At 34.4% G+C, this 26,448-nt stretch overlaps 2 protein-coding genes across 2 annotated transcripts in view; both read right to left on the bottom strand.

Annotated features, from left to right (window-relative positions):
- LOC137404471 (uncharacterized) overlaps positions 1–26,448 on the bottom strand; it is a 144,295-nt gene that overhangs the window by 5,166 nt on the left and 112,681 nt on the right. Inside the window, exons 8-12 of the mRNA XM_068090682.1 lie at positions 5,725–5,936; positions 5,430–5,621; positions 4,979–5,198; positions 3,275–3,439; positions 1,637–1,749 (exon numbers count right to left, since the gene is read on the bottom strand). Of these exons, the coding sequence (XP_067946783.1) occupies positions 1,637–1,749; positions 3,275–3,439; positions 4,979–5,198; positions 5,430–5,621; positions 5,725–5,936 (902 nt within the window). The remainder of the gene's footprint in view (positions 1–1,636; positions 1,750–3,274; positions 3,440–4,978; positions 5,199–5,429; positions 5,622–5,724; positions 5,937–26,448) is intronic.
- Positions 6,224–22,304, bottom strand: LOC137404059 (malignant fibrous histiocytoma-amplified sequence 1 homolog). Its single transcript, XM_068090215.1, has 7 exons — positions 22,247–22,304; positions 18,815–19,031; positions 17,895–18,035; positions 13,470–13,610; positions 11,766–11,906; positions 6,391–8,366; positions 6,224–6,312 (listed from the first exon to the last, which is right to left on the bottom strand). The coding sequence occupies exons 1-7, from the start codon at positions 22,302–22,304 to the stop codon at positions 6,224–6,226; spliced, it is 2,763 nt and encodes a 920-aa protein (XP_067946316.1).

Here is a 26,448-nt window from a genome sequence, read left to right as displayed (position 1 = left end):
TGTTTTTGTGAACCGCGGGTAGAAATGTGTGGGCGAGATCGACAATGCGACATGATCGCTTGGTGCTATTTGTTTCTTGGACTATCAATGACGTCTAGATCCTTGCCGCCGTGACTGATGTGGCACCAATATTATATCTCAGGTATTTATAGCACGCGGTGGCCATGGCTCAAGGTTGTTATTGTTTGGTAATAAAATTCATTGCTACAATAATTATTATTCAATTTTTATGACTTTCCCTACCAGACTTTCATCCTCATCAGTTACAAATTCAGTGACTAAACTAATATCATCGTCTTCCTCGTTAGTCTTGGCTTTTCCACAGGCCCGTATTCCCTGGGGCGGCTGGCCGGCTGAGCCGCGTCAACTTTTTAGGAATTTTTGGCGGCTAAGTATAGTCAAACTCGGAGAACTTGCCCTCGGATAAAATGTATAATTTTATCACGAACACTTGGTTAACTCGAACGGATTTGTTTGGTCCGTTCCCACGGAATAATAAATTGCTTTAGATAACTCGACCTCAACATCATTAACTTGAACAGTTATTTGTTCAACGGCTACGGGAATGGTTTTTATCGCTGTAGAATATCACTTTATTCCAAGCCATAAAATAAACGTTACCTTTGAATAGCTTTTGGGCGTCATTATTATCATGATCGGCAAAATATTTTTGTTAACGACTTTTATAAAAGTTTGCAAAAGGTCAAGTTTTACCAAACATCCACTTGGCAATGGCCCAACGAAAGCGTGAAAACCTTCGGATGAACTAAAAATAAATTTGGCAAAATTGATCTTTGTTGAAACGCTCAAAAGAAAAAAGATGTCTTTTTTTCTGAGCGTTTCAACTGCGGTCAAGTTTAGACTATTTTAATCTGAAAACGTCCTAGCAGTCACATCACCTAAAACAAACAAATCTCAAATAATAGAAAAAATGTTTATAGTTTCCGATAAAATCTTTTAAAACTTTACGTGAGATGCCCGGTTGAGGCCTTACATGAAATAAACCTGTTGAGGGAGCTGATACCGCCCCTCCAAACCCCCAGATGCTCATAACTAGTTGCCTAACATTAGCCGCCTCAAGTTGCAACCAGGGAATACAGGCCTGCTTTTCCAAAAGAACTTGTTATCTCAATTTGCATTGCCACGCTGCTCAGTCGGCGTATTAGCTATAATGAGTTTAGCAGAAATTGCCCAATGAGCCCAACCACACACAAAGGTTACCTGCATTTCTAATATGACAATTTTATTGTGGATATCAATGAACAAAGCTATTTAATTGCGCGTTTTCGCTCGTTCGTTATGATAGTTTAGTTTCGCTCACGAAATTTTCGCGAGAGGATGACTCCGCGAAAATGCGAAAGTTAGATGATGCGAATACATAAGTATCCTAGGGTAAGCGGGTGTCACCATAAATGGAAATCTAAACTAGAACTAGTCATCTCCTGAAGTACGAAGTAAGCAGAGTGTTCTTATGGTTTGTCAAATGATAAGATCTACTTTACAAATCTGTGGTGTCTAAGAAGCTGAGAGAAACACCTCAAATTATAACAATATTTACTAAGATACTGTTTAGTAAGAGGTGAAAAATGAATAACGAGATTTATTGACACTATTATAGCTATTATAAAGGTAGTACCTGCTCCTCAAACAGCCTCTTCACATCCCGATGACAGCTGTGTTTATAGAAAGCTTCTACAAGGGCTCTTATAAAGAAGGAACCATGAGCATCATGTCTTCCAGAGATATAACCTGTAAATACCAACACAGCAGTAGCTCCATTTACTCACAAGCGGTATAATAACAATATATTCATCTCATTATTGTCTAACAACTCTTGAGCCGTAGAAAATGAAGAGCCGCAGAGATTGTACAGAAATTTCTGTTACTAGTGAAAACAGAAATTAAAGATTAAAACAGATAAAAGATTATCTCCATTAGCAAACATTAAAAAGCACAAAAACTATAACTTTGGCGATCAATTTAAAGCTAAGCAAATCTTGGCATGGCACAAAAATATATAACCTACAGTTATTACAAACTGTACTTACTATGCGTATGTACACAGAGGTTGACAGAGAGTCTATAGTCTAAATACATACAGCAATACTTGACATGTTTAGTGTCTAGTTCAACTACTAAACATTTTTAACTGAAGGTCCACAGGCTAGCAGGTTTAATTATTGTGAAGGAAAATAGAGACAACAATAAAGAAGAATTTAAACAGATGTATGGGCCGGTATGGAGTTGAGTGTCGGAGAGGATATCCATCTGGTTTTTGATCGGTATCGGTATCCTCGGTTTTGTGGGTTTCGGTATCCTATTTCAGTATGAGATGGTTGGTATTGTCGGTATTGACGGTCGGTATAAGGTTTTCCTGTCTCAAAGAAACACCTATGCTTCTGTTGGTGAGATGGTGGCATAGCAATATATTAAACAAAACTTGGATTGAGAAATGAGAATGGTAAATCACAATGGTGTGTTGAATTAATGTCTGAGGAGCGAAGTAATCAGTTATACCAGTATAGCTACATTGACATATTTATTCCAATACAGTGCAATGAATGAATCACGCTACTGAATGTTTACGCGTCAATGTAATTGATGAATTATCGTGTGACTAGCTGTGCCACCCGGCGATGGGTAATAGAAAAGTCTTTGGACAGAAAATTGATTTGTATTTAACATATAACAACATGTGCCATTCTAACTTTCAATCTACGTATCATGAGTAAATTGTCTTATAAACGTTAAGAAGTAGTGAGAGTTGCTAGCTATTAGCCTGCTCTATTAGCCAGTATGTTTAATAATGTGAGCCAAAAGCTTCTCGTAATGTTATGCAAAGAAAAAGCAAAGCCGTTGGATATTTGCTCTCATATAATGACTTTATTGGCAAGTTAGATATTCATTATTCTGTTAGTCTAGTGGGTGGATCGTCGGACTAGTGAAAGGCAGGGTTCGAGATCGAATCATCTTCGGCACGGAATCTTTATTTTAAGATGGATAACTTTAAAGTTGATAGACTGCCGAAAATACCTTTTACCGTAGGTAAAAAACGGATAAGTACCGAAATGCAGAACTACCAACGGTTAAAGTAGCAATGCCAAAAATGGTGAGTTTTTCAAGATACCAAGAATCCTTCAGTTCGGTATGAGCGGATAATTCCATACCAGCCCAGCCTTAGTACATATCACTTTTTCTGTGTTACAATCCAATTTATAGGTAAGACCATCTCCTACCGAAAACCTTTCAATATACGCATATGTAAATGATTTACCAGGAAAGCTCGCATTCATGATGAAAAAGTCATCCCCCGCCAAAAAGTCAGCTGTATTAGTACTGGTAGACTGAGAGCTAGATGTGGAAGGGAGGGCAACAGTTGGAGTAGGGTCTGAAGATCTAGAGGAATGAGGGATATTCCCAAATGGTAAATCATAGCCACCTGTAAAAGATAATCATATATGCTACCAGCAGCTGTATAACTACTCTGTGTTGTGGAGGAGGTAACAGTAAGTAATTTAAGTATATCAGGTGGAGATCAGAACTGTAAAATGAATACTAGAAATCCTCAGTGGGTTGTGTGAAGTTGGTTGATTTATATAGAGTTGTCTGCTCTCATTATACATACAATGAGTTATCATGAACTTTATAAATACCTATAACAACAACTAACCATCAAAACAACATTAATTTGATCAAAAATTTGTTTCACAATACAGTGCACCCTCGAGATACGATTACACTGATATACGATTTTTTCGCTTTACGATGTTGAACACTGTGAACTCTTCACCTCGCCATACAATATTTATTTCACCATATGATATCGACAAAAGTTTCACCCGAGTTACAATTTGGCAGTCGGTGTGCTCATAACACACGTCGAAATAACGAAGACGCCGAAAAAGGTATTCGCCGAAAACATTTTCACAACGTTTTGAAGAGACACGATGACCAATTTCTCTCAGGTCAGTATTCCGCGTGGGAAAGTTTGTGAAAATTACTCAAACAAGAGCGAATATTTATTTCTAACGTGATACGCTTATTTACTATAAACTTTTACTCAGCATATTTATATAACTACATGTAAATATATATTTAATTCAATATCATTGAATATATCATTCAATATATCAATGGACTCGGCGAGCAGTACAAACATCACAGAGAGAAGGAATGCAAGGACAAGCTGAGCGGCGATAAGATTTTAGTGATGAAAAGTTGAAACTTAGTGAAATAGTTAAAATACATACAAAAACTCAGCTTTCTTTAGATTTAAATGCGTGTTTAGTGAGCTAAACTCATTTGAATTGAATTCAAAGCTTATGTTGTACATATGTATTGAAGGTGAGAACTCCCTACCATGCATACTGAATTTCGTACACACATTATGATGTTGCATTTTACAGTATTGCAGATTAAAATCAATAGGTGCATTTAATACAATGCAGCTATTGTACGTAACTATAGTTACTAAAGTTAACATACTATTTTGTTACTAATTTTCATGACATACTATTTTTTCACCATACAATGCCAACCTTGGAACGGATATACATCGTATCTCGAGGGTGCACTGTATATCCATTTTTATTATATGTATTTACATGAAAAGCAACGTCAGGTCAGCGTTCCCATAGAAAAATGATGACATTTTCTACTCCCTACCAATCTAAATTCAGTAGTTAAATTACCCACAAATCTCATGCTCTCACAGCTATAAAACACATAACATCTCTATGATTACTATATAGCCAGGTATTACCGGCATGTGTTAAACCTTTCAGTATTTACTTAATACAAAGAAAGTTTATATGATTAATTTGCTACTGCTGGAAGACATTGACGTCAAAGGGAACCATAATCAAATGTCTGTAAAATCTGATGGTAGTTGCTAAAGTCAACAGGTAAAATTTCTCAACTGACAGTAATAGTCTTTGGCTGTATAATTTAAAGTGCCAATAGAGAATTGTCAACCTACCTCCAGAGCAAGCTTGAAAAATAAGTAGCTTGGGTTTCCCTGCCATATGAGGAAAATGCCGAGGAGACAGCAGATCGTATACTGCAGCACGAGAAATTGCTTGCCGGTCTGTACCATAGAGATGTATCTCATTCCCGTGTGTCATGACTACGAGTACAAACATGCCGTAGTCTTTGTGATCTTCAACCTCTGTCTCCTCACGTATAACTCTCAGCATCTCCTGTATATATTATATGAAGTTGACCTTCACTCTGTATAATCTACTTAGTTGTTCATTTAAGGCTGCTTACGAAGATAAAACAAGTGGTCTTAGATTTACTAGCTACTAAAAGCTATGAAACCCGACAGACTTGATAATAAAAGCTTAACTATTCAGTCTATCATAACTGCACTGTTAAAACTTCTGTTGCCATAAAAACGAGAAAGCTTAACAAAAAGATTCTCTATTAACCTGTGCAAGAAGATCCTCATGGATTTTGGTTACAAAAGACAGGCTTTTAAAGAGCCCATCTATATTTTGCTGATCTAGTTGTGACCCAGCTCTTTCACTCCCGTCGCTGTCTACGCTGCCATCAGGTGCAGCGAAATGAATGTTGTTGATGACCAAACAGCGCCCTCTCACAGGATTTGTCATCCCATAGACCTAAACAAAACATGGTTGGCAGCAGTTGACAAGAGTTCCAACTTTAATGATCCTTTGGAGGTGCCATGAATGGTAAAGTTTCATATCATGAAAAGAAACTTACAGATGACGAATAAAAGAGCTTCTTAGCCCAGGCTTTTCTACTCGGTTTCACTCTTAAACGAATGATAGCCAACTCAGCTTGATGTTCGTCCAAGTAATCCAAGCTATCAGACAGCTCACTGTCATCACCTTCAGTTGTGAGTTGAGACTGGAGTTGTACTCTCTTCCCTATCGCATCTTGTTTGGATGATGTAGCTTGGGGCCTCAGATGTGCTGTAATGTTGATAATTTGGTAACATATATGACAGTTTGATGAAAAAGAGTAGAAAGAGAGAGAGAACCTGTCTTTGTAAGAACAGTTGATATTATCTATGATAGTAGATTTGACTAAATGCATACATGGAAACTACTACAATGTAACTCAAAAAAATTCAGGCCTTGGGTATTTTCAGCTGATCTATTATAAAATTCCAAATACATTATCAGAGTATATGAGTGCTTCTTCTTTAACCAATAATAATTATAGTTATAATTATGTTATTTGGAAGTTACATAGCGCACTAACCACTAGAAATGGCGTGTCGTTGAGGGATAACTTTGGACAGATACTCCGTCACTTTCTGTGTTTCCTCAACTGAAAGGCTGTAACCTGCAATAAAAAGAAAGATTAATATGAATACAAGTTCTTCCCATAGCAATCATTGAAACAAAATCGAAATTTACTCACATGGGTAGACGAGTGGAGAGGGAATGGTGGGCATGCCAGTCGTCGTGTGTCCAGCCGTTCGCTTGCTGCAGAATGTAGACTGAAATCCAGAGAAAGCTTTTGCGTCAATTTTTATTTTGCATTTCATAGGACCACCAGCTACTTTTGAGAACACAGGACAAAGCCAATCTGGATCCACAAAGGTGCCAGGGTGAAGATCCCGTAAGTACAGACAGTGTGGGCAGACAACATTGACTGACGGTCGAGAGGCTTTCCAGGTTGATGTGATGTATTCCAAGATAAGCTGAGTGGATTCTATGAGACGCTTCCAAGATGTGGCAAGCAGTTGTGTTGAAGTTGAAACTTGAACAGTAACTTTTTGCTCCGCGAAGAAATGGATAAAATGGGTTGAACTTTCCCCGTGATAAATCGTCGCGCCATTGTTTCGAACCTTCATAGTTGAAGGAAGACTGGTTTTCACACTCAAGAATTTCACTATTGCTAGATGAAATCCATAGATGGGTATAGGCAAGCCACCAAACTGTATTTCAAGTCGAAGCTGAAGATCTCCATCCGTCTCCCAAGAGCCATCCATGCTAGACTGACAGGCAAAAGGAATAAGATAGTATTCTTTTGAAGGATTCTGCACTGGCCCATGCAACACCTTGAAGCTCTTGAGTAGCTCTACAGACACTTCCCAGGGAAACTTAGCTGACTCCTTTTTCAGCAAATAGTACAGAAGAGCTGAGTCTAGTATACCATCATGTGCAAAATCCTCAACCATTTTTTTGTACTTAGTTTCATTTATAACCCGATCTTGATACCAAAATGAAGTAAAAGTAGCCAGCCTCTCTCTCCATTTCTCTTCCGCTCGATGATGAAACAAGAGAGTTATTGTTTCGCTGATATGATGAATCTGGTGGAAGACATATGGTTGAAGTGAGTTTATTTGGTTATACCAGAGGATGCTACCAGTATTGTGCATATATCTCAGCACTGTGTGAGATTCCTCGATGGAAAACTTCTCCTCAATAAGTGAAAGATTTATGAATGACTTATCAGTTTGATTCGTCACAAACTTTGTGATTTCATTCCATGCTCCAGGAATCTTTGTTCTGAACATCTTACATCTCCTATCTAAAGCCAGCTTGAGGTTCTCGATGTTCGACGTTTCTTCCTGATCATCACTGAATATAAAAACCTCTTCAGGATGAAATACTGATGCTTCGGTATTAGACAAATGTAGGACCTTCTGAAACTCTCCCTGCTTTTCGCCACAAAACTCACTTTCCTCTGCTAGCATATTTCTTCGAAGTTGGTCAATCTCCTCCAAGAAGTTGTCTTGGCAGACTTGCACACTCTGATTTGAGACAGCATCAGCATGAGTGAACACGAGCAAAGGCGGGCCAAGAAGGGGACAGGACAAATACAAATGAGACATCCAGTCCCAGCACATTTCCTTCGCAGCCACTCGTGAACCCTTTTTGTGTGAAATTTCCAAAAATTGCTTGAAACTCACAACAAACAATGGAATGTTATTTTCTTTCAGCGCATATTGGTAAGCAATATGGTAAACATTCTGGCCTCCGTGATCGATAAGGTTGGCAGTAGATGCTGCTAGCTCTAAATCGTGAACTTCGAAGCCTCTTGTAGCTTCATCTATGAAGGACACATCTGACTCGGATCGCTTTGATAAAACACGTTTCCCTTGCCGAAGACTTTTAACAATACTAGTTTTTCCAGCAAGGGAGTTTCCTACAATGGCGACTGGTGCATTACAGACTTCTATTTCTCTTCCCTGGCTAAGAGCGTTGAAATATTCCTGAATTGCATCAATTCCATCCTGACATACAGCGTATGGAGGAGATATTAGTTTTGTACATCCATCACAGTCCAGCGTTTGAAGTTTGTTGAGAGCCATAACCTTTTCATCTATCTTTGTAAGTTCATAGTTATAGCTGATGTCAAGCTCCTCCAACTGACTCAACTTGCTCAGCCTACAGAACAACTGAAGCACATTAGTCTTATCTTAATATTATTTATAATTGTATTCCTTTACTAGGAACTCTTAACAGTCACACTAACACAAACTAACATCACAACCATAATATTCCATCTTATTTTAACTGAGTGTATATTCTACCTCTTACAATGCAGTACCAATAATTAACCTTATCACACCTGCTGAATGTTTCAAAGAGACTAGATAGTAGACATAAAATGTTCTTTAATCATAACAGGTGTTTTTGTAGCAGTTATGAAAAAACAATAATTCTGGACTGGATAACTTTTCCCAATTATTTACAGCACTGAAAAATGATGCCTGGATTCATTTGTTAGAATGTTAGAAAAACTTATAAATATAGTTATAAAATGAATATATATCTTCAAATTTAGAACCAGGTGAAAAAATTGAAAGCACCAATAAATTGCAAAGCAGTGCAAAGGGCCACACGCTAAATTATCATCGCAGGTTAATTGTAAGCAATAGATGTCAACTGGTAGAGATATTTATCAGCTTCCAAGTGCATATTTATTTAGAGAACCTTGACATGCAGATTTATTAAATTTATTGTTCGCAAATCCTTCGCTCTGCCTGGAGGAAACTAACAATATAGGCAACATTCACTTCACTCGTAAAAGGGTTAAATTTACCTACTCTAAATTCTGACAAACTATTTAAAGAATACAATGACAGCCTCTATTTTAACGCCAGCTCCATTTGATCGTCACTATCAGGAAGGGTTGAGAATTGAGCGCCATGGGGATCATATAGAGGTTTCATGGTATCTTCAAAAATTTTCTCTAGCAAATTTTTTCCCACTTAAATCAGCTAACATAGTGACAAGCCAAGTTTACTCGGCAGCCATTGTAAAGCTGTTATGCAATTTTTTCCATTAAATAATTATAGCTATAGTGGATGCAATCGACAAACAGTTACATTTGAAAAATTGCCAAATGACATGTAATGACTTTTGTATGTGAGTGAGAGATGTGACAGCTTAGAAGCATTTATGTACTGCAGCCAATCTTAACAGATAACTCACAAAACACGTGTTTAATAAAGTCATTGGTGTGATAATCAATTACCATGATGGCAAATTATCATTCAACATGATTAATAAACAAGTATGTATTTATATTTATATATATAAACAGTACTTATGTAATTGATGTGCTTTAACGAAGTGTCATGATTCAATAAAATTTGAAAGTTGTATGTTGGATATTATAGCAACTTCGAAACTTGTGACAGAAATTTGCTCATATTTTATGTTGTGAGTGCAAATAATTGTATGTAGAGCTGATCTTAAATTGGGATTTGACTGTATAATGATTTCTTTTATAGATTTTATAAAATTTGCTATCAAATTAAGGAGTAGAATAAAAAACTTGATACTATGAAAAATATATTTGTAACACATAAAACTTTAGTTGTGATTTTATTCACTGATATCAACCTTTTTACAACTAAACCTGCATATTAAGAAGATTTGAACAGTTTGTAGTCTCAGCCTTCTAATGTTTATGATCATATTTTAGGATGATTATTAGTAGTACATAATGTGTTGGGTGGTCTCTACCACAAGACAGTGAACATGGATATACAGAGACCAAAAGCTATGAGGAATGAATGTGTGGCTACAATGAAGTAAAATTGGCACATCACATTAGGTGATTGTGTCTTTAAATTTCATGTTCAAAAACTGCTGAACAGATGATAAGATTTAAATTTCGACATATCAGCAATATTAAAAATGATCAACTTGGTATGTCAAGGTTGTACTGTACTAAATTAGATAGAAATCAGCTATGTTTTTCCTTTGATCTCTTCTGCTAGTTACTAAGTGATCAACACAGTATGCCGTAAGCCAGTCAGGAGTATTGGACGAGATGAATGAAAACCAATCAAGTGCTGCAATTTGGCTACAGGAGATAATCTATTGAATAAAAAGCCAAATTTGAAGAACTAGTATATCGATAAAGGAACGTTTAAAATGGAGACTTCCTAAAACCTGCAAGTGATAACTTAGATATGACATATTGTAAGATTAGCTTTTGGGTTTATTAGAGTATAAATGCTCCACATGGAGGTTAGATCAGATCTAAGACAAATCCAGCCCACCCTACCCAGTCCAGCAAGTATTGAAGCCAAACTCCAGCCTGATAATTAATTCTAATCACATTGCTGAATCCATCATGAACTTTCGCACTACACTGTAGAGCTATTAGACACTGAATGCATAACTGTATGGAGATGGCAAATAGAAGAAGAAGTCTGTGGATGTCTATGTGACATACCTATTATATATAATATCAAATGGACATCCCCATGTCTATGTATATAGATGTCCATGTGATATAGACCGGTGTCTATGCCTTGGTTATATGTACATGTGTGTTTGGAATTAGTTTCTGACATGAACTTAGCATACTTAAGCTGATTTGAGCAGCCTGAATTTCTCACACAGCTAATAGTAGGAACAGACTCAATCTGCTGAGACCACACATGAGTGATCAGAGTGGTTGACAGACTGGAGACAATCAAAGCTGAAGCTGTTTACGCTGAAGCTGGTTTCGTTTCCAACTTTCAAACACCATCGATTGTGTGCAATGTGTAGTAACAGTGACAATGCTGAACAGACCCATGGAAATCTAGCAGTGTCAGGTTATCCACAGTATCAACTTCATACTAATGCATAGTTGCAGTATGTATGCAGTTTAAAGTTTTGAAGAATACATATTCACAGTATGCATGAAATGCTGGGTTTCAGGTAATACATCATGGAAATAAATGTGCAGTAGACCGTAGTGGGCAATTGCCAGTTGGAGTGCAGTTACAGTCCATGTCTACTGTGCATTAGAGAGATGTAATGCACTAAAATGTACTGCAATGACTCAGTGCAGTTCTAATACATCACAACCATAGTTTGTAGACATGAAAATGATTTTGTTCCATTATTACCCACTACTATGAATATTATTCCATGTTTTGCTATTGTATATGTAATCTATTGATTAATTCATAAAAAATTTTTTTTAATTTAAAATAAAACTCTTAGGTAATCATATGACACATGAAACACAACTACTATGTAAATTAATTAAAACCTTTAGAGTATAGAAACTCTGCTGAATAAAATTATTACATAACATAAACTTTTAATTGATTTCAAAAAGTAAAATAATTTTTTGCATGTGGTAACAAGAGCAAAAAAGATTCTGAAATGCATTGTTAGAGAATATACTCCTTTTGCTCAGAAAATATAAACTTGATTGTAATATTAATGTAAACTTCTACATGAATTAAAAAAGTTAAAAAAATTCTGAAATTCAGTGCTGAAGAATATTTTGTTGCACAGAAACTTCCTACTGAGAGACTGAGTTATACTCACGAATCAGGGAGGTCCTGAAGTTGGCAGCTGTACAAGCGTAGCCTAGTGAGAGAAGTAAGAGCACCAACAACCTCAGGGAGGCCTTCTTTGAAGTTGTTGATACTCAGCCATAGCAACTTCAGTTGAGTCAGAGAGGATAGACTGTAATATATACATGTGATAAATTAAAGGTATAATAGTATAGGTTCACAGGCTATGATAAAGTATCTCAGTACATAAAATGAACTTGTTCTACTATTAAATGAAGAACTACAGAGCAGATGAACAGCTAAATTGAATGGTCAGTTAGCATAATAATCTGTATGAATTATTAAAATAAACTAAACTATTACATGTACGGATAAGGAATCAATCTATGATTTATTATTGCATATGTAAATATTATCAAGTCATTACATCATAACAAAGATACAATTATTATCTAATACACAGTATATTGGTGCAATGGATGTATTACCTACTGCATAATAAGCAGTGCTAGATGCAGTTGCAGTGTTGCTAGTGTGTGTTTCACAGTGCTGGATCTATCAATAACTTTTCATTACACTATAGATCTATTAGACAATCTGACATATGTATATGTGACATTTCTATATCACATAAGCATATCCATGTCTATGAATGGAGATGTCAATGTGATATAGACCGATGTCTGTGCATTTGTTATATGTACATGTGTGTTTGGAATTAGTTTCTCACATGAACTTAGCATACTTAGGCTGATCTCAGCAGCCAGAATTTCTCACACAGACCAGGTTACAGTGGATTCCTTTGACAGCTAATAGTAGGAACAGACTCAATCTGCTGAGACCACACATGAGTGATCAGAGTGGTTGACAGACTGGAGACAATCAAAGCTGAAGCTGTTTACGCTGAAGCTGGTTTCGTTTCCAACTTTCAAACACCATCGATTGTGTGCAATGTGTAGTAACAGTGACAATGCTGAACAGACCCATGGAAATCCAGCAGTGTCAGGTTATCCACAGTATCAACTTCATACTAATGCATAGTTGCAGTATGTATGCAGTTTAAAGTTTTGAAGAATACATATTCACAGTATGCATGAAATGCTGGGTTTCAGGTAATACATCATGGAAATAAATGTGCAGTAGACAGTAGTGGGTAATTGCCAGTTGGAGTGCAGTTACAGTGAATGTCTACTGTGTATTAGAGAGATGTAATGCACTAAAATGTACTGCAATGACACAGTGCAGTTCTAATACATCACAACCATAGTTTGTAGACATGAAAATGACTTTGTTCCATTATTACCCAATGCTATGAATATTATTCCATGATTTACTATTGTATATGTAATGTATTGATTAGTTCATAAATTTTTTGTTTTCAAATTTAAAATAAAACTCTTAGGTAATCATATGACACATAATACACAACTACTGTGTAAATTAATTAAAACCTTTGGAGTATAGAAACTCTGCTGAATAAAATTATTACATAACATAAACTTTTAATTGATTTCAAAAAGTAAAATAATTTTTTGCATGTGGTAACAAGAGCAAAAGAGATTCTGAAATGCATTGTTAGAGAATATACTCCTTTTGCTCAGAAAATATAAACTTGATTGTAATATTAATGTAAACTTCTACATGAATTAAAAAAGTTAAAAAAATTCTGAAATTCAGTGCTGAAGAATATTTTGTTGCACAGAAACTTCCTACTGAGAGACTGAGTTATACTCACGAATCAGGGAGGTCCTGAAGTTGGCAGCTGTTCAAGTATAGCTCAGTGAGAGAAGTAAGAGCACCAACAACCTCAGGGAGGCCTTCTTTGAAGTTGTTGAAACTCAGATCTAGCACCTTCAGTTGAGTCAGAGAGGATAGACTGTAATATATACATGTGATAAATTAAAGGTATAATAGTATAGGTTCACAGGCTATGATAAAGTATCTCAGTACATAAAATGAATTTGTTCTACTATTAAATGAAGAACTACAGAGCAGATGGGCAGCTAAACTGAATGGTCAGTCATCATAATAATCTGTATGAATTATTAAAATAAACCAAACTATCACATGTACTGATAAGGAATCAATCTATGATTTATTATTGCATATGTAAATACTATTAAGTCATTACATCATAACAAAGCTACAATTATTATCTAATACACAGTATTGGTACAATGGAGGTATTACCTACTGCATAATAAGCAGTGCTGGATGTAGTTGCAGTGTTGCTAGTGCACATTTCACAGTGCTTGATCCATTAATAACTTCTCATTACACTAGATCTATTAGACAATCTGACATATGTATATGTGACATATCTATATCACATAAGCATATCCATGTCTATGAATGGAGATGACCATGTGATATAGACAGATGTCTATGCCTTGGTTATATGTACTTGTGTGTTTGGAATTAGTTTCTCACATGAACTTAGCATACTTAGGCTGATCTCAGCAGCCAGAATTTCTCACACAGACCAGGTTACAGTGGATTCCTTTGACAGCTAATAGTAGGAACCATAGAGTTATCTCCTCCTAGAGTGATAACTGCGCATTCAACAACACTAGCGTTTCCGGTGCCAACAAGGAGCGTTTAGGCCACGCCCCTTTTTTGTGCTAGTCACTCGTAGTGATCGACAGAACAATAACGTCAGCCATGAGAATGATCATGAATTTCCAGTTAAGATAGTAATTATTGCTCATATTAAAGAAATGATGATTATAGTTTATTACTCTAATATATGCTTATTATTTAAAGCAATTCAATACCTACATGCATTGAAAAGGCACTGAATAGATGGTGTTAAGTAAGTGAGTTAATGCAATCAGTTACTCCAATGATATACAGCCCCCACACATGAGGGGCTGTATATCATTGGTTATTCATAGATAAGATAGATAGTCATACTGGGGTTGTATTACATTGGTGTGATGGGAAGCTAATCGACTGCCATCAACTGAAAGTATTGACATTGTATGGTGATAGAGTGATTCATTGTCACCTCAGTTCACAAACAGCCCTTGCATGTAATCTTAGATTTCAATACATATCAATCAAATACATAGACTAGCTTGACGCAAAGATGTCCACTAGTTAGTGGACATCTTTGCTTGATGTAAGCAAGCAAAAAGTTTGAAAGTTAGAGTGGCAAATGTTGTTATATGTTAGATAAAAATAAATTATACTTAATTATACTAAATTATAATTATTTCAAAACAAAATAGACTTTTTATTACTTTATTTATTAAATAAATTAATAAAAATTAGCTATGATTACAATAATTTTTTATTGTAATCATAGCTAAACAGATTATGATTAGCATTACTTGCTAATTAATTTACATTTAAACACATTTGCAGTTTCATTTTTCTTCCTAATTCATTTCAACAAAAAACTTCTTTCATGATATGAAATTTAAAAGTGGTAGTTGTTTGAATAAGCTTGAAAACATTTACAGTTGTTCTTATTTTCTCTCTTCTCTTCATTTATTTCAATTACACAAAACACTTTTCATAATAATGTTGTTTGAAAGTTAAAGTGGCAAATGTTGTTATATATTAAATAAAAATAAATTATACTTAATTCTACTAACTATAATTATATAAAAATAAAATATACTTTTTTATTACCTTATTTATTAAATAATTTTTCATTGTAATCATAGCTAAACAGATTATATTTAGCCATTACTTGCTAATTATTTTACATTTAAACACATTTACAGTTTTATTTTTTTTCCTAATTTATTTCAACAAAACACTTCTTTCATGATATGAAATTTAAAAGTTGTAGTTGTTTGAATAAGCTTGAAAACATTTACAGTTGTTTTTATTTTCTCTCTTCTCTTCATTTATTTCAATTACACAAAACACTTTTCATAATATGTTGTTTGAAAGTTAAAGTGGCAAATGTTGTTATATATTAAATAAAAATAAATTATACTTAATTCTACTAACTATAATTATATAAAAATAAAATATACTTTTTTATTACCTTATTTATTAAATAATTTTTCATTGTAATCATAGCTAAACAGATTATATTTAGTCATTACTTGCTAATTATTTTACATTTAAACACATTTACAGTTTTATTTTTTTTCTAATTTATTTCAACAAAACACTTCTTTCATGATATGAAATTTAAAAGTTGTAGTTGTTTGAAAAAGCTTGCAAACCTTTGGAGTTGTTTTCTTTTTCCTCTAAATTCATTTAAACTGCTTAAAAGTATTTTCTTATGATATGAAGTTTAAAATTTAGAATAGTAAATGTTATATAAAAATAAATTTTCTGTCCAAATACTTTTTTATTACTCGGGCAACACCGGGTAGTACAGCTCACAGTTGATGGCAGTTGATTAGCTTCCCATCACACCAATGTAATACAACCCCAGTATGACTATGCATGTTATCTATGAGTAACTGCTTGCATTATCTTCACTTTCACTCACTATCTATTCAGTGCCTTGGCAAGTCATGTAGGTATCAGGGATTACGTGTATGTCACAATTTCCATTTTCATAATTCATTTCCATAATTCATTTCCATATTATTTCCATTTCCATGTTATTTCCATTTCCATAATTCATTTCCATATTAATTCCATTTCCATAATTCATTTCCATATTATTTCCATTTCCATATTATTTCCATTTCCATAATTCATTTCCATATTAATTCCATTTCCCTACTTCATTTCCATAGTATTTCCATTTCCATATTATTTCCATTTCCATATTATTTCCATTTCCATAAAAGTTCCATAATTCATTTCCATATTAATTCCATTTCCATAATTCATTTCCATATTATTTCCATTTCCATAGCATTTCCATAATTCATTTCCATATTATTTCCATTTTCATACCATTTCCATACTTGTAAAATAAAATTTCCATATCCATTTCCCTAAAATTATGGAAATATTTATGTTTATGAAAATGAAAAAGTAAACATTTCCGTAATATGTTTAGCAATCCCTGGTAGGTATTGAATTGCTTTAAATAATAAGCATATATTAGAGTAATAAACTATAATCATCATTTCTTTAATATGAGCATTAATTACTATCTCAACTGGAATTCATGATCCTTGTTAACCCTTCTCATGGCTGATGTTATTGATCTAATCAATCACTACGACTGACTAGCACAAAAAAGAGGCGTGGCTTAAACGCTCCTTGTTGGCACCGGAAACGCTCGTGTAGTTATCACTCTAGGGGGAGATAACTCTATGGTAGGAACAGACTCAATCTACTGAGACCACACATGAGTGATCAGATTGGTTGACAGACTGGAGACAATCAAAGCTGAAGCTGTTTACTCTGAAGCTGGTTTCGTTTCCAACTTTCAAACACCATTGATTGTGTGCAATGTGTAGTAACAGTGACAATGCTGAACAGACACATGGAAATCCAGCAGTGTCAGGTTATCCACAGTATCAACTTCATACTAATGCATAGTTGCAGTATGTATGCAGTTTAAAGTTTTGAAGAATACATATTCACAGTATGCATGAAATGCTGGGTTTCAGGTAATACATCATGGAAACAAATGTGCAGTAGACCATAGTGGGTAAATGCCAGTTGGAGTGCAGTTGCAGTACATGTCTACTGTACATTAGAGAGATGTAATGTACTAAAATGTACTGCAATGACGCAGTGCAGTTCTAATACATCACAACCATAGTTTGTAAACATGAAAATGACTTTGTTCCATTATTATCCACTACTATGAATATTATTCCATGGTTTATTATTGTATATGTAATGTATTGATTCATTCATAAATTTTTTGTTTTTAAATTTAAAATAAAACTCTTAGGTAATCATATGACACATGAAACACAACTACTGCTTAAATTAATTAAAACCTTTAGAGTATAGAAACTCTGCTGAATAAAATGATTACATAACATAAACTTTTAATTGATTTCAGAAAGTAAAATAATTTTTTGCATGTGGTAACAAGAGCAAAAGAGATTCGGAAATGCATTGTTAGAGAATATACTCCTTTTGCTCAGAAAATATAAACTTGATTGTAATATTAATGTAAACTTCTAAATGAATTAAAAAAGTTAAAAAAATTCTAAAATTCAGTGCTGAAGAATATTTTGTTGCTCAAAAACTTCCTACGGAGAGACTGAGTTATACTCACGATTCAGGGAGGTCCTGAAGTTGGCAGCAGATCAAGTGTAGCCAAGTGAGAGAAGTAAGAGCTCCAACGACCTCAGGGAGGCCTTCTTTGAAGTTGTTGTCTCTCAGCCCTAGCCACTCCAGTTGAGTCAGAGAGGATAGACTGTAATATATACATGTGATAAATTAAAGGTATAATAGTATAGGTTCACAGGCTATGATAAAGTATCTCAGTACATAAAATGAATTTGTTCTACTATTAAATGAAGAACTACAGAGCAAATGGGCAGCTAAATTGAATGTTCAGTTATCATAATAATCTGTATGAATTATTAAAATAAACCAAACTTTTACATACACTGATAAGGAATCAATCTATGATTTATTATTGTCCATGTGTTGATGGAGTTATTAAAGATAAGAACTCTTCAGTTGAAGCCACTCACTGATAGTAAAAGTTGTTTGATGATACTTTCTGTTGATTTATTACTGAGTAATATACTATCATGCACCAGAATATGTGTAAGTATTCAAACTATTCAAAAATGTAAGATATCAAACTATCTGTGATTGACTTAGATAAAGTGATGCCAACCTAAACAGTGCTAGTATTAAACATGTGATACAGGAGTAGATATAAGTACATAGAGATAGTCCAGTAGTAAAAGGAACAAGTAGATACCCATAGAATATTTGATGATTTACTATAATGGTTTTGATAGATTACATAATACAGCATATGAGGTACTTCATTACCTTTTTGTCACAAGAGTTTCACTAAAGTATATGTGGCTGCATTGGGTTATAACTTGGTATGAACTGCAGACTGGTGATATTCCCATACTAAGGTATGGTATGGTATTTATTCACCTAGTTTATTACAGTTGGAAGGAGAATCACTACTCTGGTAGTATAAGTGAAGGTAACTATGTACAGTTTTACCTTTCCAACTGGCAGTTCTCTGGAATGTTCTCTAACTGCAGCTCCTTCACCATAGGACAAAGTATATTCAATGGAGGCATCCTTCCTTTACATTTGAACTGTGTAATGGAGCCTTCACCAACATCATTAAATACCTCATCCACTGTTTTGTCTTGCAGTGAGTCAATTAACCAGGAAACAGACTCCTGTGTAGACAGTCTGTAGGAAACTCTGTAGACTATAAAACAAGTTGTGAGAATATAATAAATCACTTTTATTATTTACAACTACATTTTTGTCATATCAACGACAAAAAGCTTTGAACTCATAATAAAATACAATCGAGATCCTTGAGCTGTACTTAAAGTTTGTAACCACAGGATGTTTATTGAGAAATTTTATAGTTTGAAGACAAAACTTAGACATCCTTTTCATAGACATCCATCACGAGAGGTCAGACAGTAAAATTTAATCATTATTATTTATATGATGTCCCTTAGTGTCAGCAGAGCAATAAGTGACAGTGAGTCAGACCTTGTGGCAACAGACCAACTGTAGATAGTTGCAATTCCAAACTTGTCTGATCTTGAAAAATGAGTCATGCATACTAATTGTGAAAATACATAATTTTAGAATATACAAGCATCATGACATCTCCATTAGAGCTCTGTTACATATTTTACTATAATGAGCATGAATAGGCCAATCAGTGAAGCCGTTTTGGGTTAAATAGCCAGCTGATGATGTAGAGACTCATAAAAATAAGGCTATAAAATCACCTACACGTCAGGTAAACAAGTCTATAACAGGTTATTTTGTCTACTTCTTAAAGATGTGATTGCGTCAAAAAGGTCAAGTTAATGAAATTAAGATCAATAAAAGGATAAAACATTAGCTACAATTTGATATCACTTTTGTCTTTGTAGACCAATCCGGTCTAGAGATATATGCGTTTGAATGTGGCCATCTTTTAAAAAGCTCTTATTCCAGCGGGTGCTCCATTCGTGACGTAACTAGTGATACATCTGAAGAGTTCACGAGCGATAAATATAAGATCTCTTCATTAGCCAATCATCCGTTATCAATCCAAACATTAACCAATTCATCACCAATCATTTTCTGAGCATCAGGTGATTAAAGATTGGGGCAGACAAGTTATTGTTAAAGCTGACAGGCGTCAACAGCGTTATGCTGCAGAGAAAGATAGAATAATGGAGGTAAATTTATCTTCAACTTGGAGTATCCTTTACATATATTCTAAACTAACGGTAATAATTTTAGTACTCATGAATACATCTACTAATAAGTAAAATTTTAACTTTTTGCTATCACAAATCATCCTTTCATAACTTTTTATCGTTTCACCTAACTATAACATTTGCTTAAAATTTTCTTCGACATTTTTACCTAGTAAATTAGATTTATGATTAAAATTTATGTTCATTTCTCACTTGTAGAAAGTGAGGAAAATCGATTGATCAATGCCCATCTTTAACTCTTAGAAACAAAGCCTCGAATTGTTGGCTTTGCGTATTTATGCTTTCGTTAAAAATTTATTCGTTCTGAAAATTACACTCGCAATCTATTTAACTCTTAAATTGAAAGCTTTCAGTAGATACGCGATTAGAGTGATATATATATATGAATGACATGTATTACATCTGTTTTATTGTTACAGGATGTTTATGTGGTTCACTATAGGGGAGCAGTTGTGTGGGTCTGGAAACTGCCATAAATGGGAAAAAGAGACACGAATGTGTGCTGCACAAACCATGTTTTGCTTGAGTTTGCTGCAGTAGATCAATTTGTCCTATTATATGAGCTGAAGCTATGTGAATAGCCACGACTTGGATGGATGGTTTTAATAAAAACTTTATGCTGCGATGAAAGTTTTTTGCTTGTAAAAATTATATGATAAAATAATATTGTTGAAGACAATGCAAAACATAATTTGCAGAACATATTGAATACATCATAGCCCTGTTGCCATTTGCGCTGAAATCTTCTCTGATAGATGGATTTATATTATAGTGTGATCAGAGCTGTATTGGTTGGTAGGTACTTCTGCATAGCTCGACTTAATTCAAACGGACCAAAAATTAAAATCGACAAATTTTACGCTCCACCCTACTAAGTAAAAACAGGTGAGTCCAAAAACTGCCAACCAGGTGCATGTGTGTATTTTATTTCATCAATAGTGGAAATGGCAAGAATGGCTTTAGTAATCCTTTGCCAGAATCTGGGGATTAATTGATTTCAAGGAAATTGACATTGTTTTGCGTTCACAATTTTGGTCAACTCATAAAACCATTTGTTTTGTATTTAAATTTAATTAATCCAATGTGACCAGTAAATTTTTCTACAAATTGATACTGATAATGACTAGATAGCGTTGACTATACATGACCTCTTCGGATGCAGTTGGTTTCGCCATCTATTCGAACATATACTTATCAAAGATGGCAGTGAGCTTATTTTGTTACGTAGCTAGTTTCCGGTTTGTGGGTAGTAACTGGGAACTTAGCTGATACAAAGGCCGCGATGAAATAAGTTAACTCGACGACCTAATTACTGTAAACCAATTATTAAACAATTATATAGATTACAAGGAATTATATATTACAAGAAACTATATATATATATATATATATATTACAAGAAACCATATATAGATTACAAGGAATTATATATATTACAAGGAATTATATATATTACAAAAAACTATATATAGAATACAAGGAATTATATATATTATAAGGACTTAGATATATTACAAGGAAATATATACATTACAAGGAATTATATAGATTACAAGGAATTATATATATTACAATGAATTATATATATTACAAGAAACTATATATATTACAGGGAAATATATATAATATAAGAAATTACATATATTACAAGGAATTATATATATTACAAGGAATTATATATATTACAAGGAATTATATATATTACAAGGAATTATTAGATTAAAAGCCTCCTATTCAGAGGTTGGGATCCTCAGTCTCTGACTTGCACACTGATAATAGAAAGTCCTGCCTGATGTTGTCATATCTCATGTATTTCAACTTGGGTGGTCATTTATAATAAAGGCCAGTCAAATATTGATTTTGAAGCAATAGTTTAAATAACACTTTAAATCATAGATAGTTACAGTCAACACCTTTAAACAGAGTTAGCATTAATTATTTTAAAAGATTTTTTCTTTAGAAAAAGATTGTTTGCCAGTCTAAAAATATAATAAGATGACTTATTGTAGTTATTTACACACATTCTATTTATATTTTATTATTTATCAAAAGAATACTAACATCATTACTTGGAATCAAATTATAAACATTATTTTACTAAGGAACAGTAAGATATTTTATTAAAATATATACAATGACAGTCAGCATATTCAGTGCTAACCATACTCTCTCATATAACAACACCATATCTTACCAGTGGGGTCTGAATACACAGCTTTTTTACTGGGGCTGCCTTTGAGCTTCTCCGACATGCTTTTTGGCATCACTCCAGAATGACCGCAGCTGAATATAACATATACCACAGTTGTTAGACTCAGATTTAATACATCATAAATATCACAGAAAACCACAATTTTAAAGTTGGTACCTTCGGCGAGTGTAAACTAACAAAAAACAATGTTATAGACAACAGCTTGCGGCAAACCCATAAATTTTAACTGCTGAGATGACGACAGTATGTGGAGGTTAGTATTTTTAATTTCACTGATATACTTCTCACCAATTAATAAGAAATAATAATAATAATAATAAATACCACAAAAATAATAGAAACAAAGCCTATAAATGATCAACATGAAATTATCATTAAGAGAATAATTTACTACCAACTAAAAATGATTGTAAAGTTGTTAATATTGTTTGACATGAATAATAAAAGTCAAAATGAACATTTAGTTGCATCTGAAGTTATTTAACTGAACTAAGACAGTCATGGGCAGAATATTGGAAGACCAGATGATAATTAGTTTCAAATTTTTCTTACTGATATTCACCAGGCCTGTATTCACTGGTTGCAAGTTGGGGCGGCTAATGTTAGGCGACTAGTTATGAACACCTGGGGGTGTTGAGGGGGCGGTGTAAGCCCCCAACAGGTTTCTTTTATGTAGGGCCTCAGTCGGGCCTCTCATGTGAAGTTTTAAAAAATTTTATCGGAAAGTATCAACATTTTTCTATTTTTTGAGATTTGTTTTGTTTTAGGTGATGTGACTGACGAGACGTTTTTAAATTAAAATAGGCAAAACTTGACTGCAGTTAAAACGCTCAGAAAAAAGACATATTTTTCTTTTGAGCATTTTAACAAAGATCAATATTGCCGATTTTATTTTAAGTTTTTACGGAGGTTTCCACGCTTTCGATGGGACATGGCCAAGCAAATGTTTGGTAAAACTTGATATTTTGCAAACCTTTATAAAAGTCGTTAACAAGAATATTTTGCCACTGATGATGATAATAATAATGACGCCTAAGAACTTCTAAAAGTTGATGTTTGTCTCTATGGCTTGGAATAAAGTGATATTCTACAGCGATAAAAACCGTCTCCATAGCCGTTGTGCAAATGAATTTTCGAATAAATGATGTTGAGATCGAGTTATCTGAAGCAATTTATCATTGCGTGGGAACAGACCAAACAAATCCGTTTGAGTTAGCCTTGTGTTTGAGATGAAATGTTACATTTTATCCGAGGGCGAGTTATCCGCGTTTGACTGTACTTAAGCCGCGGAAAGTTCCTAAAAGGTTGAGGCGGCTCAGCTGGCCAGCCGCCCCAGGGAATACGGGCCTGATATTTACACCTTTACAATTTTAAATAATTGCTAGTTTTATTCACCATTACCTTCAGTAAACTGTCAGAAATACCAATATTTATACTACATATACATCTCCATTCAGCAGTGAAATTTCAAACTCTGAGGGAGAAATCATAGAAGATTCCTATGCAAGTGGTTCATTTAAAAATAGTGAAACAATTTGAATTATCATTTTATTTTATAATTTAAAAATTACATTAATTTTTATTTTAATTGGAATTTCCGAAAAAGAATTGAAAGTCGACAAGAGCATATATAATTTTTTATACCTTGAGAAATGATTGGTATTTCTTCAAATTAAAATAATGCATCTTACTCAGCACAAAATTTTCTTTCTAATGATCTATAAAATACTGGCTTTACTAAATTCCACTACAGCACAAAATAGAAAAAGATGGTTTGGTGAAATAATTTTTAAATCATCTTTAAAGCGTAGGATATTATTGACAATAACAAAAAAATTTGTGTTACACAATTTTTGTATATGTATATTGTATATTTTTGTATTTTTGTATATGATAGTAAGCACTGAAACCTTGTCACCATCGTAGCTTTATTATTTTAAAGGACATGTTTCCATCAAGCACCACGAGAAGCAAAGAGTAGAAATTGTGTGATGAACGCTCTTTTCTATTCTTTGAAGCTTAGAATGTTCTTTGAAAATTTATACAAAACCGAAGCTTTGACTTGGGCTATTTTTAAGCTATTTAAGAAAATTCATTTTTAGACCTACTGTAATACTAAGAAACCTCCAAAACCAAAAGCGCCTGTAAAAATGATAGTTGGGTTAAAGGTAACTAGCCAGTCAGATCAGGTGATCAAAAACTTTGCTAAAACGCTTTTAATTAAATGAAGCAAAATCAAAAACTCCTGGAAAGTTCACATAACAAAATTCACGTTGATTATGCTACTGCTTTAATAGCAATAAATTAGTTAAACCGGATACTTGACTCTGGCTATTAATTACAGATTTAATAAAATAAAAACTACTCAGTTCAGCGATTTAAACTTGAAAATAGGTTGCATCTTGTAGAGAATTTCGTGGAGAATACAGCTAAAAGACTATTTAGCTACTGTTAGTGGTTGCCATGCAACAAGCAAGTGAACTGCGCAGTATTAAAAGACCGATGGGAGGGCTTGCCAACTTTGAACGGTTAAAAAGTTGGAGTATGCGATGGTGATAACTAACATGTCATAGTGATTTGTCTGATGTTAGGATGTTCCATTTGCAGCTATTAAAACGATGTTCTGAAGTAACTAACAGAGAAATACTAATGATTTTCATTAATGTGTTGGTATAAAGGCTGATTTCCATATGACAGCGCAAGGGTCACAACAAGGCGCACGACGTCGTGCGTAGGTCGGTTGCGATGTGGAAACGTCAACACACGACGACCACGCAACGTGAGTACGCTAGGATCCATTCTGTTGAATCCTTGCGATCCAACAGAATGGATCCTTGAAACGGGTGCGCACGATGATGTACCCCACAATACACCGCTAGACCTTTTCAACCTATCCCACAATTCAAATGGAGCGCTGTTGTCCGAAGAAATCGGTCACCCATACGAAAGAGTAAAGCCTAGTTTTCATATGACAGGGGCAAGGTCGCAATGGAGGGCTGTTTTCCGAAGAATTTGGATTCTCGTACGAAAAAGCAGGAAAATTACCCACCCTGTCCAATGCAAGCATGGCGCCTACGCCCGCTATGGAAACACCACATCACAGCCCAAGCAATGCATTGTGCATGATCACTGGGCCGCGCGTGATCGTTGCGCTGTCATATGGAAACCAGGCTTAAAGTCTACTGAAGGAGACATATTAATTTATATAAAATATCTAGAAAGAATATCATATATTGGGTACCATTTTATTGAATATATCTAATGAGAAACTTGAGGAAACCAACAATAAATATAATAAAGACTACACCATGTCTAATAAAGGAATAAATAAGGTACCTGCTTCAAGATACTGTCTCTGATTGGTTGATGGTAAAATATCAGCGCTGGCTCGTGTAAACTATGACATCTGCAGATACGTGAAGCTGAGAGTTCCTCAGAGTTTACATTCAGAGGAGATCTGAAGTAAGTAACAGCCCAGTACTTGCTAAGTTATTCTGAGCTCTGTTTAATAAATTATAGTAGAGAAAGTTACTTACTAAATCGTTACTGTAACTCGTCAAACAAGTTTAAGTTATGAACAGAGATATACTATCAGATTATACTATGAGATGATCTATCTGACAGCTCTTCACCAGATATTAGAGCAGCTGCTTTCACAGGCTGTAAATGTCTGACTCCCCTTAGTTACACTCCCAACTGTTAAACAAGCTGAGGTCTATGATATGAGCTGTGACTAGCCAATCACTCAATAGTAGACATTTGCAGGGACAATGAAACTAAAAAGTTGCTACTATGGTGACAGAGTCTTTAAGCGCAGCCCAATCGAATTGACGCGAAGAAAGCCTCCATTGGGTGAAGCAGCCAAAGCATACTAACTTGCAACTGACCAGTTTTGGTCACACTTGATTTCATTCAGCTCAGCGCAACAGAAGCTGTTTAAGATATGAGCTGTGACTAGCCAATCACACGAGAGTTGGCAGTCAAACAAACAATGAAACAAAAAATCACATTGTCTTCGTTGCAATGTTGTTTAGCATCTGTTAAAGCCTGACATCACATGACCTTCCTAGCGCTAGCAGGTACTTGATGACTATTATATATCACCACTGTCATAGAATACATACCCTAGGACACTTATATTTTGCTAGTATTTAGTTTCATGAGTTGCACACAGAGTAAAATTT

The sequence above is a fragment of the Watersipora subatra genome, chromosome 9 (genome assembly GCF_963576615.1).
Source record: "Watersipora subatra chromosome 9, tzWatSuba1.1, whole genome shotgun sequence".
NCBI lineage: Eukaryota > Metazoa > Bryozoa > Gymnolaemata > Cheilostomatida > Watersiporidae > Watersipora > Watersipora subatra.
The sequence above is the reverse complement of the archived record's forward strand: the minus strand, read 5'-3'. Positions and strand labels throughout refer to the sequence as shown.